At 43.5% G+C, this 15,554-nt stretch overlaps 1 protein-coding gene across 8 annotated transcripts in view; it reads right to left on the bottom strand.

Annotated features, from left to right (window-relative positions):
- Positions 1-15,512, bottom strand: part of XPNPEP3 (X-prolyl aminopeptidase 3) — a 31,368-nt gene extending 15,856 nt beyond the window's left edge. For 7 of the 8 annotated variants that reach the window (XM_068667193.1, XM_068667212.1, XM_068667219.1 and 4 more), the window contains exons 1-9: positions 15,170-15,512; positions 13,537-13,653; positions 10,716-11,123; positions 8,302-8,504; positions 7,753-7,815; positions 4,997-5,110; positions 2,697-2,782; positions 1,840-2,023; positions 209-329 (exon numbers count right to left, since the gene is read on the bottom strand). In XM_068667193.1, coding sequence (XP_068523294.1) covers positions 209-329; positions 1,840-2,023; positions 2,697-2,782; positions 4,997-5,110; positions 7,753-7,815; positions 8,302-8,504; positions 10,716-11,123; positions 13,537-13,653; positions 15,170-15,218 — 1,345 coding nt within the window. In that variant the 5' untranslated portion in view covers positions 15,219-15,512. Of the gene's footprint in view, positions 1-208; positions 330-1,839; positions 2,024-2,696; positions 2,783-4,996; positions 5,111-7,752; positions 7,816-8,301; positions 8,505-10,715; positions 11,124-13,536; positions 13,654-14,783; positions 14,824-15,169 lie in introns of those variants that run through there. The other variant, XM_068667239.1, reaches the window with a different exon arrangement.
- Between the last annotated feature and the right edge of the window lie 42 nt (positions 15,513-15,554).

Below are 15,554 nucleotides of genomic sequence, written 5' to 3'. Positions count from 1 at the left end.
TGTCTGGGAGGGAAATACGGTTTTCTAATACTGTAATGACTTTGGGAGAGGATTAAGTTAACATTTTCTAACCCTGTAATCATTCCTAATTTCAGCAAGAAAGGACCTGAATGCTTTGGTCTAAGGGACCAACTAAATATTCGATGCAATACTGTTATCCTCAGTGTTACCTGGACAAAAGTCCACCACTGACTGCACATTTTTTTACCTGGTTCAATGGTTATCACCATGCCTGGCTGGAGGGGGAGCGATCGGGATATATCTGGGGTATCATGAACATCCATGCCCAGGTAATGGCCCACATGATGCGGACAGTACTTTCGAACAGCCTAGCAGAACACAAAACAAGTGTTACGGAGGTAGTTAAACACAGGCCAACCCGTTGTTCCGATGCAAAAGACTGGAGAGGAGAGAGAGCAGAGTTCTGTGCTTAGCAAGCAGTCTCACTGCAATGACTAGGTCACTGGGTCTTCCAGGTATCAGAACTGGAGGGCCCTCAAAACCTAATTGTACCAGCTGGCTGTTCTGAGCATGTTGCAAACTGCCTTTCCTCCTCCCTGGCAAGAACAGCCCGAGCACATCACTACCTCAGCAGGACAGGCAAGACCTCAGTTTTTGGCTCACTGAACTCTGCTGCCCCGACCCTTTCCATCCCTTACACATCCAAGCCCTGTGTTGCTCCCATCATTTGACCCTGACAACTGGCAGCAGCTGTACCAGCTGCTGTGTGATGTGATGAAGCAGCCTCCTATGCACGACAGAGAGGGTGCTGTGCCAATTTCACTCAGCAGCTACAGCAGGATTTTAACCCACCTCTACTGGGCACTGTTACTGCCTCCCCTTGCATCATCCCAATCCCCTCCCTCCAGAGGAGCTGTGTGTCAGGGGGAATCAAAGAGCTAATTCCTTCTCTGCCCCACGCTCCTCACATTCACTGGGGACTGAGCTGCAGCCGCTGATCTCAACTGGCTGTGCTGCCGCCTGCCGAGAGAAAGCGGCATGGGAGCCTCCGGTCAGGGCCGAGAACATGTGCTGTTATTGCACTGACACTGCAGGACAATTAAATCTGGCAGAAATCTGTACTGCTGCCAAAGGGATAGTTCTGCCACCTGGTTCCTGCCAGCCTTCTCATATCAGCATCAGCAATCATGCCGGTTTGCAGTGAACGGGACCAGGTGAACTTTTCCAGCTGCCAAACAATCCTGTCTTGTCTGCAGGTTCAGCTCTGTGGCAGAGCAGTTCCCCAGTCTGTTCCCCAGGTCATTCTGTGAATCCCAGCAGTGACACAAAGAGGTGCAGAAGAGGCAGCAGGTGGAAAGACTGGGAAAATGGGCTGCACCTTTTGGTAAAACTGCAAATTTAGGCTATTTTAAAGCATGAAACTATGACTAATTACCTCCTGTCAGCCCTTGACACAGACTTCTGCATTAGTGCCAATGTTTCTATAGGTCCCTTCAGACTGCCTGTATTCTAAAGTATATCTACATTAATATGTTGTGCAGGCCACTGGGAACGGATCTGCAGAGTGAAATAGTAAGTGCCAAGGGGATAACATCCACATGATGCACGTGTAAGACTGAGATGCTACTTCAGATCAAATTGTGGGCTGAATGCCCATCAGGGGTTGAAACGCAACTTCCGAGTTTAGCCTCATCTGAAAAAAATCCAGTTCTGTGCTGAGACCAGGCCACGACACTAATTAAAGCATATTAAGTAGGGGCAATTAAAAGATTGACTTCAAAAGCACGCTCCTGATCCAAACTAAAGCCAGTAATATAGCCTACGGATGCAATAGTCAGGCCTAGCGGGGAGAAGCTGGATTAAAAAACCTTCAAGTACCTTGAAGAATTGGCTCTCAGTGACACTGCTTTTTAGGATCCCCAAATCTTTCAGTTTCTGTCCAATAAGGCTCAGCATGAGGCTGTAGATATGTTCCAGACTCACACCTGGGGAGCAGAGGCTCAGACAGGACTTCTGGATGTCCAGGACAGCCTGGTATAGTTCTGCTTGAGGTTTGGTGAACCTGAAAAACATTGAGAAAAGGACCAAATTTTTTCTCACAATTAAGTCAGTATCTCACAATATCTCTTCTGGACAGAGATCCAGAAGCTGTTTTAGGGCCAGATTCAGTTCAGTGATGGAACAAGGGAAGTCAGAAAGGAAAGTAACTGCCTTCTTATTTGAAATGCCAGACAAGGCATCACATTGGGTAGAGGCAGGGTTTCTGGTTGACTTCTTAACCCCAAAGCATATCAAAGCAATGCTACTGCTGGAAAAATAACACACTTGAGCTAAAACATGCAGGAATCAAACACGCAACCACATGGCGCAGTGAGCAACACCATACCAGCAAATTCACAACTGGCAAAGTCATGCAATTGTAAACTAAATTCCTGTTCCCCTACACACAACCAGGGTTAGCAGCAGCTGAATGCACAAGAGTCCCCTCTGCACTTAAGATATACCATAATAGTGAAAATAGCAGTGATCCCAAATATTCATGCAGTAATGAATGAAGCATCGGGGAATATAACTTCTCATACTGCCAGATTCATTTATGCAATTTGATTACTCTGAAAAAACACAGAATGGGACATGTTCAAACTATTCAAAAACAGATCACACACACACATTCAAACTGTGAATTATTTAAGAGCTTCTCATATTCCTTCAAAACAGCCTCATTGCAGCAATACCTTCCATTGACGGGCCAGGTTCGTGTGATGTCACTTACGTAGCAGGAAGACTCACATCCACCATCTAGCAAGACCAGTTCACCATCCTGCAGAACAACAGGAAAAAATGCTCTGTCAGTCGCTATTAACTGAACTGATTTCTCTGTCTGAGAGCAAGAAAGGAAGTTATACAGTTATTCTTGCAAAGCAGCTGCAGAGATGTGAATCCCTTTTGCAGAACAACACCCCAGGTGCTACTGTTTATAAATAGACTACTCCAGTTGGACTGTTTCTCTTCCAGTAAATTGTGCCAGTGACTCCTTTCACTAGTGAAATGTCTCAGTGACTGAGACAGAAGTGTTTTGCAATAAAATAAGTTTTTTTGAGTTACCACCATGATCACTAACAAGTAAGAAATTTAGTCTTGTCACAAGACTCAGCAAAATAACCTCTGGCAGTGTATGTCTGCTGTAAAAGCACTACTGAATAGTTTGTACCATCTTCTTTCTCTACTGGGACCTTCTTGACTGCTCTCAAATATACATCTGAATCTACCTGGTAATGAAAAATGGACTTTTGGAGATGTGAAACTCCATGTCAATCAAATCACTGACTGCCCATTTTCTAGAAAACAATGCAAAAAAAGAGAAAGTGCCAGGAATAAAACCAGTGCCTTGCTTTCCCTCCTTGAAGGGGCTTAGCAACAACTGGAGCAATCAGAACTGTACACACTTTGGATTAAATTCTCTATGGATTTACACTGCATGTAATTCAAGACCTTTTATAGAGATTCATTCCACAGACCAGACTGTGCCAGCAGCCACAATGTGGCATGACAAAAAATAATTCTAGTGCATTAAGGGAAAACCAGAAGCGGATGGCTTTCATTGCTTCCAGTGCTACTATCATTATGTGCAGTTAAGTGCCACACACACTCACAACGTAGATAAACGAGCAGTGAGATTGTCTCACTATCACACATATAAGGCATTAGCTATCCATTTAAAATCTATTTTCAACTTTTTCAAAATAGCTGGTTCAATTATTTAAGTAAAATATGAAATTGTAGCACCTGTCCTTGTCCAAGCAATTAAACAAGCTGAGTAACAATTTACTGGCTAAAGGAGTCCAGCCTGTGGTTTCATTGTTCGGTGAGTGCCTTCTTATGTTACGCAGCTTTTTCTCTTTTTTTAAAGAGGAGTCTACTAAGCAGTGGACTGTACACACCTGGCCATATGAAACCTTTAGATTCCTTCCAAATCAGATACCTTGTCAGCTTATTTGGCAACAAGATCTGTAAGAGGCAGCTCACAAAGGAAGAGTCAAGTTTGTGTGTTTAACCTCCTACTTACCTGTTTAGAAAGAGCAAGTGACAGTATCTAACAGAACAACTTTAAGAGGAGCAGCTGGAGTTACATGTGCATGCCTGACCTTGGATGACAGTACAACAAAGCTTCTTTCTGCCCCAAACAGCCTGTCATATCTTTTGTATGTGTGTCCCTGCAGATCATTTCAAGGTCTGCTTACATGCCAGCTTCAAAACAAGACAATGCTAGCAGGAAAAGTTTCCTCCTATATTAACATGAAGGGAAAATATGCTCCACTGAGATGAAAATTGTGAATACAGCAGTGGGGTTACACTGCTTCACAGAATAATTCTCTGAATCTAGAGCTGTTATATCAGGAGAGCTGGAAAGGGTTCAGTTCAATAGTATGAATCTTCAAAATAAGGCAGATTCATTAATTTACCCACAACTATTTAATTCGCCTCTCTCAAGATTTAATGCTAGTCCTTTCCTTCCTTGTTCCTCTTCCCTGCTTTGTTGGCCTACATGGAGTCTGGAATGCATTTCAGCTTAGCCAGAGAAGGAAGGCATTTTTGCATCTTAGGTTGCAAAGCAAGGCCAAGCAATGCAAGTGGCAGCAGAAGGCCCCTGGAGTGCCTTAACTCTCTCTGCTGCAGCGGTCCCTCTCTTCTGTGAGGCTGCCAATTCACCCAGCACTGCACACTACAGGACAGAAACATGGTGCAGGAGCAGCCATGCTTGCTAAATGAAGTATTTGGAAGCTCATTTTCAAGTCCTTGCACTCTGCAGAAAATACAGCAGCAAGTGCAAAGAGGAGAGAAAGAGACTAGAAGGAGTGAAGTTAATCTGTCACTGATAGTAAAGCTTACCAGGGAGAATTCCTTTCCCCTGCTAACTTGAAAACATTTAAGTGTTTTGATCTGCTCAGCCAAAATGGAGATCAGCATGGGGATGCATATGGGGACAGCGTGTCCCAGAAACGCATTTAAAGTAACTGGACAGCAGATGGTTTACCTTGATGAGCTGATTGTTCTTCACATAGTGCAAAGTGTTTGATCTATTGCCACCAGCTACAACAGGGGGGTAGGCCAAGATATCAGCACCACGAGCCCGGCACTCAAATTCAAACTGGAAAACAGATACAGAGAGGAGAAAACAGTTAGTGCTGCTGATTACTTGCCCTGGGGCTATTATAAATCACGTCCCACAAGTCTTTTCTTACTTTGTATGACACAAAGTGACATTGCAGAGTGAATTCATTACATGAAAACAGCCTAGAAGTTTTCCCAGAACTCTGGAGGAAATAATACAGAGCTATCCACTTTTCAAGATGGTGTTTTAAACCTGCATCCAATCTCATGGAAGCTCTCCATGGTGCAAGTTGTTCAATACAGTATCAAACATTCATGATGTTGCCATAAATCAATGTGAGGATTTGCTCTGCTACAAAGTAATGCTCTTAGTTGCCATACAACATTGCAAATTGACTAAGATCCTAAATGCCAGCAAGACAACAGGTGTGTTTTGCTGTTGTATTTTAAAATTACAGACTACCTGCATACTTGCAGCATTATATACTTTTAAGACCCTGTCCAATAAGGTTAAGAAAACATGTGCTAGCTGCATCTCTGAGCAATAAATAAGTAAATCTTTTTCTTTTTCTTTTCCCCCAAAGTTCAAGATTTTTACCTTCCTTCAGTGATGAAGCAGACGAAAGCATCAAAATGAATAAACTTATGTCTATAAAGCCCCTCTATATCCTCAATATATTACTAACACATCACTAACAGATCTTTTCTATAATTAGCAAAAACACGTGGGACAGAGCATTAGACATACTGCTGCTCATTGCCATGTCAGCACAGGCCCATCTATGTCAGAATTGAGGGTCAAATCCTGCTGATGTTCCTCAAATACGCATCTCACTGCAATTCCTTATGTGATTCCTTAGCAAATGTGCAAGCAAATTAGTGTTTATTTTGTAACTGAGAGGTGCCTGCATTGCTTAAAGACAGTTGTGGTAATCCAGTGCAGTGAGAGGCTACAGTCAAGAGGCGGAGGCTTTACAAATAGTTGTTACACCTCCTTATATTTTGTACAATACAGTTGTTTTATAGAATAAGATCATAACTATCTCTGACTGTTTAGCAGGTTTTGTAGTTAAATACATTAGAAAAAGATATCAATAGCAGATAAACTTTGACAACTGATACGTTCCTTCAGTAAGGGTGGGACGAGTACTGCTAAAGAATTCCCCATGCTGACCTTACTCTGAAAGCTGTCACAAAAGCAGACACCACAGCTGCTGACAAGCTATACGTTAATTAGATACACCCCTCTCCAGATGTGGAAGGTGAGAATGTGCACAAAAGTAAGAATGTTTACTAAAATGGTAACGCAGTCATTGAGACAAACAACCACCCAGCTAGGAAGAACTCCTTCAGTAATTGAAAGTTTGCTTTTTTTTTTTTGGTTCTTCCACGTAGCTCCAGCTTTTTTATCACCATTGCCTTGGTGATAGTCTGTAAAATGGACAGTAGAAAACAGGCTGCATTTGATTTACATGGTTAACAATATCACACACCTTAAAGAAGTAACTTCTCGAATCTCACAACACTGTATTAAGCAAATACCAGATAATTGCAACATAAAAGTATCTTACTACTTTTCCCAACTATTATCTGTTGTATGAATTGTCATCTAATCTACAGCAAGTTATTTTTCTTGCAGATATGTCCATAGTCTCTTTGTATGTTCAGCAAGGAGAGGAAGATCCAAATTCTAATTCAGGGTAAGTGGAAATGGTAAAAATAAACAAACAAACAAAAACTCTACTGAAATCTTATGTTCAAGCTCAGGATTTTCCATTTATTAGGCTAGTATTTCTCCAGAGCAATCAGACTGCTTAGATAAGGCACACTTTGAACTCTTGTCCATGAGATATGCTCACAGCTCACCCAAACACAGCCGCAGCCAACCTCTCTTTTACAACTATTCCGGGATCAGTTAAATTTTGTCTCCCTTTAACCCTTCTCTTCAGTCCTCCTCAATCTTCTCCCATGTTTTTTTGTTTGCTTTTTCTCCCACATTGCAACTTCCCCCACACCAACTGTGTACTCCTTAAATCAAATCTTCACTCAGTAGCTTCCCGCCATCACTGGCAGAATTACTTTGTGCCTCAAGGTGCTCTGAAGAATTAGGCCAGCATATTCAAAGGGGCTAGAGAACAGCCTTACTTTTCAGTTACTTTAAAACAAACAAACACTTCTCTTTTTTATGCCTTTAAAGGCACATTAACCCTTTCTGGAGCTTTGGCTTCAACTTCACTGCTCCTTGGAAATAAAGATAACAAACAAAAAAGACCTCCAGGAAGAATATTTTATCCTCAGTGTCAGAACACTGAACACTGGGACCAGTCCATACGTGAGAGTAAGAATCTAGTATGGCTACATGGTACAAGATATATATCCATAGGGGTGGAAGATCGTTTTTATTATTATAGATCCCAAATTCAGAATCTTTTGACATCTCCCAGCACACTCGAAAACAATCTGCTGCAGACACTGACTTAGGTCAAAGGAGTCATCCAAAGAAGACTGCAGTTCCAGTTTGAGGAGAGTCCAGGGAGTCTAAGGAGATGTGAGAGTTGGGTGAAGGAGAAATATGCTACAGTGGGAAGCACATCATAGGGAGATCTGACATTCCTAGTTTCCTGGAAGAATAAAAATCATCTGGTCCTTCTATCTCACTCCCAACAATGACATACTCACCTTTGCATACAGAAAGGCTTCATCCACCAGAGGTTTGCTGGCAAACATTGTCTCTATGAAAGCCTACAAAAAAAGCAGGGCCTTTCAGTTAGTAAAGGAGCCTGAACTTGAGAGAAATTCTTTTTTGTTATCCGTTCTCTTTTGGGGAATGCCTAAAATGAGCTGATTCCTTGAAAACAATGGGATAAATGGGGAAGAAAATGTCATAAAGAGAGTGGAAGTTGGGGAGAGAGTATAGGGCAACCCCTATTCCTGAATATATAGTACTTTAAAACAGTCTAACAGCTGCTGGCTCATCTTGGCTTACAGTAATTGAAAGAAGTTCCATTAATTGAGAGAAGCAAGTGGTCCAAACAGTCTTCCTATTTCTCCTTATCATGTGGAGGGAGCTGAGCTCAGCCAATAGCTGAGAGACAGCAGCTCAGTAACTAAGATTAGACCTTATCCTTCCAACGTACCTCACCCTATCACCACCCCTCTCCCCTTTCTAATTTAAAGGAATGCATTGGTTTATTTTGGGAGCAGTTCATTTTGAGCACAACTGCGTACCTCTGCTGTCACCCGTCCAGCTATCTTCATCCTTTCAATCTCTGCGGGAGATTTGATCAGCCGAAGGTTTTGCACTAGACGTCGGACGCCCTGGATATGATTTTTGCTGCGAGCTTTTATCTCAGCCAGGGGCTGCATATAGTCAGAGTGCAGCTCTTTATGCACTGGTTTAGTCAAGTCGTACCACACCATGCTTGACTCACCTGGAATACAAAACAAAAGCTGACGCAGAAGATAAATTTAGAAATTTCCTCCCTATTTCCTCCCCATACTGAACAAAATCATTCCTCCTAAACTAGACCTGTTGCTACATTTGAGAAGATAATTTCCTTTGAATCTGCATTTACAGGCCATATATATCCTTTCACAGAAGAATAGAGCTCTCTTCAAAACCTGGAAAATTAGCAATGCATAACATGTAAGATTTGACAAATCCCCACTTGTATGCAAATACTGGGTTTTGTGATCAGCACTGATCTTGTATGGATTAATTTAGGATTTGTGTATCAAAGCCGCACTTGTAGAGGTAAGCAAGCCGCCGCATTGCAGTGGCGCACACTCTGAATCATTCTCTCATTTAGCCTGTCCCCTCTGATGCTGTAAGGCACGTCACCCACTGCACGGAATCACGGTCGTTATCAACCATGCTTCAAAATATCTTTGGGGAACAACTGCTTATTTCAGCCATTTAGAGGAGATGAACTTACTGAGGACAAGCGCATTTACCAGTGTGAAAATTTATTTAGAACATCGGAGCTCGCACCCACATTGCCCCACAGGAGCGTTTAAAGTGGCAATGAGTAGAAAAGTCACGCAGAGTCACAGCTGAGGCCCACCTAGGCCCTCTATCTTTGGTGACAGTAACTATTAGCAGGTGCTCACAAAAAGTCTCTAAGAAACAGGGTATTAGTGGAAAATTATTTCTCCTAGCACATCCTCCTTGCTTTTGGTTTCTTCACGTCAATGCTCCATCTTCATAACTGAGTAACTGCTTTTCACGGAACTAAAAACTTTTGACTCCATTTATACTTTTGATGCTCCAAACCTCTCGTGAATGATCTACAGTTTAAAACTTAAAAGGTGTGAAAACCTGCCACCTGACCTTTTCATTCAGTGTTCCCTTTTGATTGTAGCTAGCGTAAAATAGTGACTAATCATTCCTACTCACCCTCTTTGTGTTTTCTATAACCACACACCTCTCACACCTTACACATTGTTTTCTGTTTCAAGCAGAGCAAGTTTGTCTAGCGTATCTCATAGAGAATCCATATTTCTGATCATTCTTGTTGCCCTTTCTGTGCCTTTATTTTCAATATATCTTTCTTTGAAACAAAATACCTAGAATCAGAGACAGAATTTAAGACTCCAGCACTCACTAGTCTGTGTAAACCCCCAAGTTCTTGCCCTTTTTATATCGTTGTAAGCTTCCAGCTTCATTTCATTATACATACAAATTCACCCTGGGTTGTAAGTATTGAGGCTACATGGTGACGTAGGATGCACAAGAACACATCTAAAGAACAGTAATGTTTGTGTTTCAAGAATAACTCAACAGCTAGCTAACAAAGGTGAGGGGACTAACAAGATCTTGTGATGGATCATTTTTCAGAGTCTATTATGAACAAAATTCCTTTAAGTTTCCCATGCTTCATCTGGTTCTGGCTCCATCAGCAAAAAGACACACCTAAAACAGTAACATGGCCTGCCAGGTTGCCTTGTTTATTATATTCCTTACTCTTCACCAGCATCCACATGGGTACTCAAGAGGTTTAGAGTGGAGGAAAAACTATTATTTTCAGAAGTATGTTTGCATTATTATCTCTCAAGAAGCTAACATTTGGTTCTGTAATAAAGATGGGGCACAGCTGAGCTCAGTGTATTCAAGAATGCTTTGAGAAAACGAGATGGCTTAATACTCGATTTTTCATAGAGGAATCCGATATGCAGTGACAAGACAACTGCTCACACAGCACAGACAGAACCTGTCAGAAAAGCCGTTTTGCATCACCTCACTGGGATTACAAAGTAAATGTAATGTACATGGAAGTTGCCAGCCTAAATGAAATTTTCTATGAACAGATCAAACACAGAATTGGCACCTCTCCATTAACAATTATTCTTATGTGGGACAAAAGGTGGGAAACTCACTCTGGCAAGCTATAGATGTCTAAGTTAGATGCCTAACTTAAGATCCTGCAACTTTTCTACAGTCAGTCATCACAGAGAAAGTATCTTAAAGCACCTACAGGAAACCCTCCTCTTTTCCACAGACACTAGCACCAATACAAATTCCCTAATTGGGTATTCAAGGGAGATGCTTCACCTAGTTAGTACCCAGATACTTCCCAGAACTGTTATGATGCTCAGACCCTGCAACCCGTTTCTCACCTCATCCCCCCTCCATTTTCTGTTACCTTTCAGCTTGGCCACCAAGTGCCTGAACTCCTCTATAGTGTAAGCTTCATCTACTCCTGTGAGAGCAACAGCCCCATCTGTGCCTGACCTGGGCCCGTCCCACAGCTCTCGTCTCGGATCTCTCCGGGGCACAAAAAGGATGGCCTTGTGGGAGGGCAGCGCTTTGTCGGGAAGGCTCTGCAGCACCAGGATGCTGTCAGGCTCCTGGAAGCCGCAGAGGTACAGGAAGTTAGTGTCCTGGTGGAAAACGTAGGGGATGTCATTGCTCATGTAGTACGTGGGATTCGATAGCAGAATCACTGTGTGGTCCACTCCTTCACAGTCCTGGGCTTCCTTCTGGATCAATGCCATCAGTTTGTGTCGGCGAAGAGCATATTCCACCTGTGACAATCCCGGGGTTACCTCCCCTGTGAACAAAAACCAAATCAGACCAAGAAATTCAAGGCACTTGTGATATTTTACTAATCGCAATGCCTGTTTCCTGACTCCTTCCTGATGCCTTTCATACACATTGCTTCATTGTGGCCCTTTCCACAATTAGTCTTTCCATCACTGTCTCCTACACCACTTCAGCTCCCATCCCTACAGCACATCCTCGCTCATTCTGCTCCACCATCATGCAAAGCGAGAGACTTGTTTTAAACAGAAGCCAGATTTTCTGTTATATGTTTCTGTGCAAAGGCAGAAATCACAGAACCTGGTAGATTTAGACAATCCAGAGCATTCAGTGAATAAAACTTTGGAAGAAACAAATTTCAGATAGATAAGGAAAAATGGGGAAGGGACAAGGCAAACTGAACTTTGGCTGCTGAAAACTGATGGTTCTTTTTTATGGCATCTGGACATTGAACAGAAGATTACCTCCTCAGGCTGAGCACAGATCTCCTCAGATAAAGCCCAAATGTCTATTCAAATACACGCTAAGTCAACTCATAAAGTAACTAGTTCTAAGCTCTAAGGGGCAGACTGTTACTGGGAGGTGATTCAGAAACACAGAGGTTGTCCCTGCAGAGTACAACCAGTCACAGGATTCCAAGCAGAAAGAAACCACGACCTGCAGGCTGGCATCAGAACCTTTAATTAAAGGAAGGAATCTTCTCCAGGGAAGATGCAGCTGCTCTCGGTAATTAACAATTTGGATTTTTCAAAAGCTAAGTACTATATTTCCAATGACTCTAACTAAACAAATCATATTTTAGATGAAGGTATGTTTCATATTGCTCCAGTTACAAAGCGCATGAAGTACAGCCATCGAAAGACTCACCAAAACAAGACTGAAGTCAAAAAAAACAACCAACAACGGACTAAGTATGTATTTTTTAAAATGTGAGACTCCTTACCTATGCTATAAATCAATGCATGAGCCTTAATCGGTGCTTTGGCTAATATCTTATTTTAGCATGGATTAAATTTTCATACTGTTATCATCTAGTTTCATGTTATTTAACATACTGACAATTCTAGAAAAAAAAATGACTTGTAAATGGATTCTCGCAGAAGTGGGGTGGGAAATAAAGTTTTATGCAGAATGTTTTTCTCTGACAAAAGAGTTTAAAGAAAACACATTTTGTTTGCAGTACACTTTACACCTTGGTATTTGGTGTAAAAGTAATTTATTTATTTATTTTTATCTGTAGATCTACAAATGACATAGAACACAGAAACTGTTTTAGGGGAATCTGATCCCACATTTCTGCAATATTACGCTACAAATTTCCTAGCCTCCACTACATGCCAGCCAGCTAACTACTGCAAACAGTCCAGTCAAGTTTAGAAGGAGGTTTCCTTCCAATTGAGAGGTGTGGAATTCTCTTTGCCTTAAAGACATTTTCTTTTAAAAACAATAATTACAATAAATCAATGTCATATTATTTTAAGGAAAACAACACTCCTTTATTAAAAGGAAAATTACTATGAACAGCTAGGGTTCTTCTCCGGTATTTCAGTTCTGAGTACTTCCAAAGTGTCTCATTTACTGTGAACTGTTCATCGGTGCCTTGAGCAACCTGATCTAATATTGAAGTTAGCTCTGCTTTGAGTAGAGTGGACCTGGTAACGTCCTGAGGGCCCTTCTGACCTGAATTATCCTACAACTAAACGTCTAAGTATATGGTTATATACTCATCTGTTCTCTCTGTATACATACCTATGAAAAAAGAACACAAACTCAGAATATTTTCCTGGACATATTCAAGAATATATTTTTATTTTCAATTTTAAAAAATGTTATCACTGTCACCTCATATCTACAAACTCATTTTCACTATTTCATAAACGTGCACAACCTCGCCATCTGTTTTATTGCTACCTTTTCATAGAGACTTGTCTTTTTTTCTTCTCTTTCTCACAGTTTGAACAGTCTTCTGAAGAGGACATTCTTTAGACAAGTGGTGACCACCTCTCAGTAAGTCTCTCCCTTTATTTTGTGACTCACAAGACATGGGATATGAATTATTCTGGTTATTTCAGCTTACACAAAGAATTCTCCCTTTTTCATATAAAACAGACTGTATTTGCAGGACAATGAGCTCACAAGTTGCTGCTGCTGTGAAAGATCTACAGCACTTAAGTCAGTGATGACAAGCAGTCTGATGAGAAGGTAGAAAGCTAACATGCAAAGCCTGTTTTTGGAATCAGTATCACCTCAGACAAGGAAGTTAAATACTAGATATAATTACTGCCTACTGAAGCTAATCGTGAGCATCTGAAATCATGGACACCTGTATGATGCAACGGATCAATGCTCTGTCCTAGACATCTCAGAAAAGCAGAGAAAAGACAAAATGTCAGTGATGGGCTGATACTGAGCATGAACCTAACCTGGTTTGAGAAGGTGTGGGTGTGTGAAGGGGCTGGGCTGGCCCAAATACCGGTTTGGAATCTTCTTCTGCTGGGCGGGCTGGATGGAAAATCTTCGGAGCGCACATGACTTGCAAACTAGAGGAAAAGAAACACACCGTGTCAATGTAAAAGATCTTAGATCCAGGTAGCAAACTGCAGAATTACACTCCAGTCATCTTACTCTTTGTAGCATTCATTCACCTTGTATCACAAAATATGCCTCAACTTTTGAATTTGTTGCATACCTTGCGAGCTTACAAAACAACACGCACACAACTCAACTAACGACCAAATATTTGTAAAACAGATTGAAAGAAATTAGCGTAATGACAATTAAACCTGGCAATCCAGCAAGAAAACAGAAAGCGGTGTTACATGCACATGCCTGCTCTTTGTGCAGAAGATGCACCCAGCACCATCCCCACCCCCTGCTTCCCTCAAGCAGCAGAGGGCTCGAAGCGATCCTTTCCGCCTGTGTATCGCTGTTTCTTGACTACACCTTCAAAGACCGCTCTGAACATGAATGTGTTCTGTGAACGTGGAACAACTGGGGAATTTTCAAGGCCTCTACAGTCCTTTTGTTAGTAATAACGCCACTAAGACGCCACCAAGTTGCAGATATTTTGTTCCTGTATGAAGGATGCTTGAGGTCCCTTGTTCCTGTATTTAACTTGACGGGAGCAGCGGCCAAGTTGAAAATGGTTCCTCAGCAGTGTTGCTGTGTATCCCATTTCCACTCCCACTTTCCACTCGTGCAGCCAAAGCAGGCAGTTTTTAAAGAGAATTTGGGAGCTGGGGGAGCACGCAGCAAGACAAAAGCTGCAGTTAAATACTGGTGTCACAAACTGCACCGACTTTGGATTTCTCAGTCACACAGCTTTCTTTCACAGCTGAAGAATTGCTGACGCCTAGCTGCAAATTATCTAGCACATGGAGGGAGATGATAGTGGGTTTCCTAACATCGAACAGCTGATGCTTCAGACGCTGTCTTTCATGTCACTTGCCACGTGCCTACTACAAAACCAATTCATGCTGCCATGGCGTAGATAGTCCTGGATTCTCAGCGCAAATGATAATCAGCTTTTCAGTAACAGAAGCAAGCATAAAGCACGGACATGAACTGAGCAGCTGCCTGCCTCTCAGGGCGACGGGACGTGGGTCTGTGGCAGAGATGCGTGCCTTGGGAGTTGTGTGAGCTGCCTAGCCACTAATTGGGGATTACTTACACGGGACAAGTGATAGGCACAGCATAAAGCATGATGATTGACGGGAGTAACAGTCTGGGGCTGCAGGCAGGGAGGGCTGATTAGTTTTTAATGACAGAAAACGAGAGGTTTTGCAGAGACTCCACCCCCCTCCACCCCCCTCAAGCAGGCAGCGAGCTGAGGGACCACAACAGGCACTCAATAAAGCGACACCCTCAACACCTGGGGCAGCTTTCCAACGTGGTGCTTTATTTTCCACACAACACCCCGTTCCCCCGGCGGGCCCAGGGCCACGTCCCAGCGGGCCGGGACCTGAACCATCCTCCCCTTCACCCCCTCCCCACCCTCCTCAGCGCCCGGGGCCGGCGGCAGGGGCTGGGGGTGCTCCCCATCGAGGACCCTCTGACCTGGGGAGCCGCGCCAGCCCCTCACCGCCGCCCACAGGAGCCTCCGCATGGCCGAGGGCCGGCACCAGCGCGGGGCTCCGCCACCCGCCCGCCCCCTGCCCGCCCACCACGGGGCCTTCCCCGCCGCGTCGCGGCGCCGTCACACCGCCGACGGGCGGCCCCGCACCGCCTGAGGAGCTGCCCGCATGAGGGGCGCCCGGCGAGCGGCGCTGCCACAGGAGGGCAGGCAGCGAGGAGCAGCGCGGCGGCGGCGGCCGCCCTGAGGCGCCGCGCTGCGCCTCAGGGCGGCCGCCGGCCGTTGAACGGCCACCCCGCTTCTAGAACGTTCCGCCCGCCGCGCGGGCTTGGTCGACGGAGAGGGAGGGGGCGGGGCTGGGCTCGCGAA

This window comes from Anas acuta, chromosome 1, assembly GCF_963932015.1.
Source record: "Anas acuta chromosome 1, bAnaAcu1.1, whole genome shotgun sequence".
In the NCBI taxonomy this organism is placed as follows: Eukaryota; Metazoa; Chordata; class Aves; order Anseriformes; family Anatidae; genus Anas; species Anas acuta.
Note: the sequence above shows the minus strand (reverse complement) of the source record. Positions and strands in the feature narration are given on the sequence as shown.